Consider the following 7,727-nt stretch of genomic DNA (forward strand, 5'->3'; position numbering starts at 1 on the left):
ATGGGGAAAGTCAACCAATTAGTGTCCTCAGACTTCATCCTGGTTGGCCTGTTCAGTCGTTCAGGGTCACCTCAGATTTTCTACTCCCTGGTGGCTGCCATGTTTATCCTGGGCCTTGTGGGCAATGCCCTTCTGCTCTTGTTAATCCGAGTGGACTGCCACCTCCACACACCCATGTACTTCTTGCTCAGCCAGCTCTCTCTGTTGGACATTGGCTTCCCCCTGGTCACCATCCCCAAGATGGCATCTGCTGGGAGAAGATTCCATCTCCTTTGGTGCATGTGCAGCTCAGGTCTTCTTCCTGACGCTCATGGGTATGGCTGAGGGCATCCTGTTGGCGCTCATGTCTTATGACCGTTATGTTGCTGTGTGCCACCCATTGCAGTATCCTGTGCTCATGAGAACCCAGGTGTGTCTGCTCATGGTGGGCTTCTCCTGGCTAGCTGGTGTGCTCAACGCCTCTATCCAGACATCTGTCACCCTGCACTTCCCCTACTGCACCTCCCGCATCGTAGACCACTTCTTCTGTGAGGTGCCAGCCCTGTTGAAACTCGCCTGTGCAGACACCTCAGCCTATGAGCTGGCGCTGTCCACCTCGGGGGTGCTGATTCTCCTGCTGCCACTTTGTCTCATCACCACCTCCTATGGCTGTGTGTTGCAGGCCATCGTGAGCATGCGTTCAGAGGAGGCCCGACACAAGGTCTTTGCCACCTGCTCCTCGCACATCTCTGTAGTGGGACTTTTCTACTGCTCAGCCGTGTTCATGTACATGGTACCTGGTGCCTACCACAGTCCGCGCCTGGACAATGTGGTCTCTCTCTTCTACAGCCTTGTCACTCCAACACTCAACCAGCTTATCTACAGTGTGAGGAACCCTGAGGTGCATGTAGCTTTCATCAAAGCCCTCAGCAGAGTTGGACTCAAGTAAAAGTGAGAACTGCACAGGAAACTGGTGGCCTGATCCCAGTGGTCTACCCTCCGAAACAGCTTCCTAAAGCTTTACTCTTGGTGTTGCTGCTGAGGCCTGTGTCCCAGGATAATGGTCTGACCAACTTTGTCAGAATGCCATCCCTGGGGCCCCCAGGGGATTAAAATTTCAATTTCTTCTCACAGATTTGAGGAAAGCAATGGTAATATTCCCAGCCGTGTTTACTATATTCTTCCCTAGCCTTGTTCTACTTGCATGACGGGCCATCCTAGATTGTCATGTTGGAATATTCATGTCAGTGAATTAGTAATTACAGCAGTAGAAATCAACATTTTTTGGCAAAGAAATCCTTATGGCCCTGACAAGAGTGCAGCCATTTTGGGAAACAGCTATTGGGAAGGAGCTGGCCAGAAACCAAACTTCATGTTCACAGCAAATCCTCTATCCAATCTCTGGAATGCTTCAAGGCTGGTGTTCTTGGGAAACAACAGAATATAACTTTCATTTTGGCCTTGGCTGGTGGCCAATTAAGGGAGTAACTACTAGATTTGCTCTGAGGGCAAAAATTAGTTCCTCTGAAAAAGGGATGATGGCTTCTGGGAACCCCCCTTCTGCATTCAACCCTACTGATAAGGGATAATAAAAGCCCCTTGAAACTGTGTGAGAGCTGAGTTGGCTCCTGGTCAGACTCCACTCTACTCTTTTTCTTTTCTTTCTTTGCTAGTAAAGCCTTCCCAGTTCCTGGACTGGCCTCCTATCCTTTTAACAGACCCTTCCCCTAGACCCTACACCTAATCCCCTCACATTTGTTAAACATGTTGATCTCAGTTTTAATTTTTATTTATTTATTTTCAGACAAGGTCTCACTCTGTCACCCAGGCTAGAGTACAGTGGCCCCATTATATCTTCCTGCAACCTCACACTTCCAGACTCAAGAGATCCTTCTCCCTCAGCCTCCCCAGTAAGTGGGGCTAAAAGTGCCTGCCACCCTGCCCAGCCAATTTTTATATTTTTTGGTAGAGATGGGGTTCCTTAGACTATAGATAAAGAGGTTGAGTGTGGAGTGACAAGAGAATCTCCCTCTTGCTCAGGCTGATCTCCAACTCCTGACCTCAAAGGATCTTCCCATTTGCGACTCCCAGAGTGGTAGAATTATAGGCCTGATCCATCACATCCAGCCTATGGAATCTTCTTTTGATATTTCCTGTGGGTCAGGGTAGCTTTGCCTCCCTATCCATTTCATATCCCATAATAGTGATATTCATTTTCTGCTACACTCTATTTATCCATTCACTGAAATAATTATTTTTATATGTGTCTTATACATTTTACAAAATAAATAGACTTTTATAGAATATCTTGTGGGGGTTGTTACCCATAACTTGTTGAAACTATGAAAAGTGAGATAAAGGGAAATGTACAAGATATTATGATGAAGTTTCTGATTATAATTCCTACATAATTGTCCAAAGAGATCCAGAATTGTCCTCTGGATTTCTATCTGCAAAAGGCTCTTTAAAAGTGCAAATTGATATCACTTGAGAAACACTGAGAGAAACTTGAAAATAACCTGGTGAGACATTATGAACGGATTTGAGAATGTTTTCAGATTCTCTGTGTGTGTGTGCTGCCTGCAGTGATCCGGGGAGACTCCTTTGCCTTGTGGAAGTCTATTTCTGTCCCCTTGCTGCAGGCTTTAGCATCTTTTTCTTAGTCCAGTCCTGCTCAAGAGAAATGTGCCCCATCTCAGCCAAGAAGACAATTTCTGCTTCCCAGCCCTATGAGTCCATTCCCAGCCAATCAATAGACTTACTTCCCTATCTGTTGGTTCACCAAGCCACCATAGAAACCATGCTCAAATTCTCCAGGAGGTGGAATTAGGAAATTTCTGCCATATTTTAATATTTAGCTACTTGTTGCAAACAAAGCAAAACAAAAATGTGCCCTACAAATGTACAGCTGTGCAAACCCATTAAAGTAATCACAAATAAAATTTTTTGTTTGCAGATTTTTTTGGCTGGGGCTGGGTTTGAACCTGCCACCTCTGGCATATGGAGCCAGCACCCTATTCCTTTGAGCCACAGGTGCCAACAAATAAAACTTTTTTAAAAAAGATTTTTATTCAATCCAGGAAATATAGACATAATAATCAACAGAAATAAATCCACATTATAATGTTAATTTTGGCCATATGTGCATATGTAGAAATAGATTTCACAAGATTAACAGTTCTGAACTAATTTTTACACAGATATGTTGTGGCAATATAATATATTCAAGTGTTTCAGAGGCTGAATTGCCCCTCAGTTTATAGAATTGAATTTACAAAGAAAAATTAATTAAATGTGAAATGCTGGCCAACACGACACAGCATTTTTTGTACTTCTCCAGAGTCTATTGCCTCTCTGTCCCATGAGGTATAGCAAGTTCTACTCAGAGACACACTCCCAAAGCAGCAGGTGTCCATGACTCTGAAATGAAGCATCTCTAGTTCTTCTCTGGGGCATGAAAGCTCCTGGCTCATCAGCATTGGAAGGGACGTCTTCAGGCATTGCTAGTTGGCCTGCAATAGACCTTGTGGCAAAGTCTGGGTCCTGGGCTGAGTGAAAGATGAAGAGGCCTTAGGGCAGAGCTGGGCCTGTTGAGTAACTACAAGCATTTACTTAACACTGCTGAACTATGCATTTAAAAAAGTCTAAGATGGTAAATTGTGTGTGATGTGCATCTTACTACACTTTTTTTAAACTACAAAAAGGGAAGGAGCTCAGTGCCTGTAGATGGTTCACACTAAATGTTAATTAACTTTTCTGAGGATATGGACATCATTGTGGTTAAGTTTGGCACTTATGCGGTGCTAGCTCAATGGGTGTTATCTATTCCAAAATCATAGTGATTATGGTCATTCCCTAAAATTGTTTGGTGGTCACGGTTGCACAACACGATGAATGGACTTAATGCCACAGAAATTTACCATTAAAATCATTAAACAGTAAATTTTATGTTATGTATTAATAGAGTTTACACCAAATCACATAAAATCATTGAAAGGATGACATAGATAAGAATACTAAAATGATGGAAAGACCCCTGTTGTCAGGCATTTCTGATGGAGTCACATCTGGATAAACTGATCCTAAGATCAAAATTTCTTTAGTCAAAAATGCATTTGATCACCTAACCTTCAAACATCCTAGCTTAGCCTAGCCTACCATTAACGTGCTCACAATACTCACATTGGCTTAAAATTGGGCAGAATCTTTTATCACAAAACCTATTTTTTAAACAAAGGATTGAAAACTGCACATAAGTGATGAAATACTTGACTGAAAGTGAGAAAGCGGTGACCCTACAGTTTCTACTGAATGAGTATTACTTCACACCACCCAGAATTCAAACGGTCATCCTGGAGAGACCTGTCTGCAATATCAAACCTACCACTCCAGTAATGATGTAGTATGCCAAGGCACAAAATGCCATTTCCTTCTGGAAATACATTTTTGAACATTCTTTCATTAATGAGCATTAGACCTTTTTCTAATTTTTTGTATTGAAACCAGCACTGCATGACAAATTCCTGAACATAGAAACTTGTGCTGATATTATCGTAGACTATCTTGCAAGATATCAAAATAGATTAAAAGAAAAGCTATTTAACATGTTGATGGGAACATGAAATGATGCACACACATCTAACAGTGTCAGGAACCCCATATTTGTGTGTCTCTGGTAGATTTAGGAGCCCTTAATATCCCATAGATGTGAACAGGATATCTCTTACAGATTGTCGGCAAAGTGAAATATGGACTCTGTTCCACCATACACTGGGAATCATATACAAATAAGACTGTGTTTTCCAGCAAACCACAGGCTGTCTGCATCTCAAGACAATTGTGTAAGCCATAGGTACAAGTGTTAACCAGGTTTTAGTACGAATGTATTCAGGTCTTTACTTCTATTACAGAGCATAGGTTATTCCTTAACTAAGGTCCTCAGTTTTTTGTTTTCCGTGCCCCTAAAATTGAAACTGAACGAGGGAGGTAACTTTGCCGTGTTTATTTCTGATTCATGAGTGCCAGTACATTCTTTAGACATAGGACATGCTCTACGAACAGGCCAGCTGAATAATTTCATCAGCTATTGGGACAGCTACAGGAAAGAAAGGGAGAGTGTTCACATTTTTGCAAATGCAAGCAAAGTAAGTGGGATGGACTGAATGGTGTCCCTTTCCACAAATACCTGCAGAAGATGGAAACGAAGTGTTTCAAGGAAAGGTGTGTTGATAAGGTTTCATTGTCTTTTATGAACTGGAGAGTACATTTCTCCAAATTGTACCTAGTTCATGTTTTTTTTCTTTTGGAACAAAATATCGCCGTGTCGCGCGCTTAGAGTACCATGCTGTCACAGCTCACAGCAACCTCGAACTCGTGGGCTTAAGCGATTCTCTTGCCTTGGCCACCCAAATAGCCGAGACTACAGGTACCTGACACAATGCCCGGCTATTTTCTTCGTTGTCATCGTCATTGTTGGTTAGTGGGCTTGGGCCAGGTTCAAACCTGCCAGCCCCAGTGCATGGGGCTAACGCACTAACCACTGAGTAATGGGCGTGGGACCATTTTTGCTCGGTTTATAGTTGAGAAGTAGAAGGGCAGAAGAATCAGAGAATTAGTGGACAATTTTTTGGACTGCAATAGCATATTGCTTAAAGAATGTCTTTGCACAGTAAATGTTTTGTAGAAATGATGAAACTGTTCACAAAACCCATGGTGAGTGTGCAGGAATGAATTTCTCAAGGAACAGAGATGGCTGCCCACACCCTAGGGAGGAGCCCCCTCCTCCCTCCCCCCCACCACACACCCACACACACACAACCACAGAGGCACCTCCGCAAGTTCAGTACAATTTTCCATCAGGCCATGCCCAAACTTTCCTCAGTATTTCTCACATGTATGAGGTGGCCTTTGGGAAGAACCTTCCCTGTTGGTCTCCCAGTAGGAAGGCAGAGCCAGCCTCATTGGAAGGATCAGTAGGAAAGAAACCAGACACTCTCTGAAGGTGTCTTCACCTGCAGCTCCTTTTGCTTCTTTCTTCTTAATAGTTCATTTCATAGGAATGACATTCCCTGGACCTTCATTTAGAAAATCAAAAAATATATAGTGTGCATGTGCCAGATAATGATTTCAGCAAATGAGCGAACTGGATAGAACAGAAAGTGTACATCCTTTTTGGGCAACACCCACAGCTGGGGTGGTGGAGTTCAGGAAGAGAGGGGAGTTGGGCTAGCTTTAATTGCACTTTCCTCTGTTAATTAAGCTGTGCCCTCTTCTTTTGCATACATGTAGGGAACACCCAATCATATCCACCCTGGCTCACAAATCCCTTGGACCCCGCCCTTGTGCCAGGCTTAAAGGATTTCTCCAAGAACTCAAACTGTCAGAGCAAGATCCACCTGTCTCAGGAGCGTCTCTTCAGAGGCCAGACTCTGGGTGGCCAGGTTTGGGGCTGATGCCTTTTCCTCGGATGAAGTGGAGTGAGGCGATTGAAGGTACTTATTTGCAGGAGGTAAACAAAGACTGCTGCTTCCTGACCTAGTGAAGTCAAGACAACGTGAACAATGTCCAGTTCCTGTTGCCCAAGGAACCCCAGTGGTTGCCTGATGGACTCTGAGAAAGACAAGGCTGGGGAGAGCAGATGAGTGGAGGGGGTGCTGGGATCCTGGAATGCAACTTTCCTGGGGTATGTGTGTGTGTGTTGATTGTGTTGAAGAGTACGAAAGGGCAGAGGAGGCCCTCTGCTGCTGGGAGGTTGATTATTTTGAATTTGAGGCAACAAGGAAGGCAGGAAACCATAGAAAACCACCATATGCTGGGGACGGTTCTAGAACCTGTCAGCACACCTGTCTCCTTTAACCTGGCTGGGACCTCTCTAGCCTGTCAGGATGAAGAGTGTGGGGCCAACACACTCTGGGTAGTGTGAGGTGAGAGCTGTGTCATCTGTCCTCTTACAACGGACAGAGTTCTCTCCTTTTCTCTTGCTTTCCTTCACCCCTAACCCCCGTTCACCATGGCCTGCACAGGCAGCGGACACACTACCACAGACTCAGCATCTGTCTCCAAGTCCTCTTATCCAAGAACAGGTTCTCCCTTTTCACACGGAGGAGGCCGTGAAAGAGCAAAGCATTATGCGTGGGCACCATGCCCCACTCTCTGCACTTCCTAATTCAAAGACGTCCCAGGAGATGACTTGAATCACGGAGGGGTGGGTGTGGGGACAGACTGAGAGGAGCTTACATATAAAGTGAATGAGGAGACTGATACTTGGCCCTGATCTTTTCTTGGACTGGCAAAACATGAATGAGAATACAAATGTCCATCGACTCATAAGTGCATTTTAAAAAATGTGGTATAGTCATGTGGTATGAATATAATACCTGGCCATAGGAGATATGAAGGTTGTATCCTTTTAACATGGATGAAAACCTTGTGCTAAGTGAAAAAACTAATCACAGAAGACTGAGTATTATATGTGATTCCATTTATATGAAATGTCAAGAGTAGGCCAATACTATATGTACAGGCAGAAAGTATATCCATGGTTGTTTAGGGCTGGGGGCAGGAGGTAATGCAGGAGAAAGTTTCAAGTATTTGGTTCCTTTTTACTGTTTCTCTTTATTGTTATTCTTGATATTCTCCGTGTTGAGATATTATTAGTTTTTGTTTTGTTTTGTTTTGTTTTGGGTTTTGTGCCTGGTTTCCTTTAGCTCCATGGAATAATTGTTTTTTTTTCTTTCTTTTTTTTTTTT

The 7,727-nt window shown here is 43.5% G+C and overlaps 1 protein-coding gene across 1 annotated transcript; it reads left to right on the forward strand.

Annotated features, from left to right (window-relative positions):
- Nucleotides 1–928, forward strand: LOC100962181 (olfactory receptor 2Z1). Its single transcript, XM_012807532.1, is given in 2 exon segments — nt 1–245; nt 247–928. Coding segments are annotated over 2 exon segments (927 nt in total).
- The last annotated feature ends 6,799 nt before the right edge of the window (nt 929–7,727 follow it).

The sequence above is a fragment of the Otolemur garnettii genome, unplaced genomic scaffold (genome assembly GCF_000181295.1).
Source record: "Otolemur garnettii isolate 467f Iridium unplaced genomic scaffold, OtoGar3 scaffold00071, whole genome shotgun sequence".
Taxonomy (NCBI): Eukaryota; Metazoa; Chordata; class Mammalia; order Primates; family Galagidae; genus Otolemur; species Otolemur garnettii.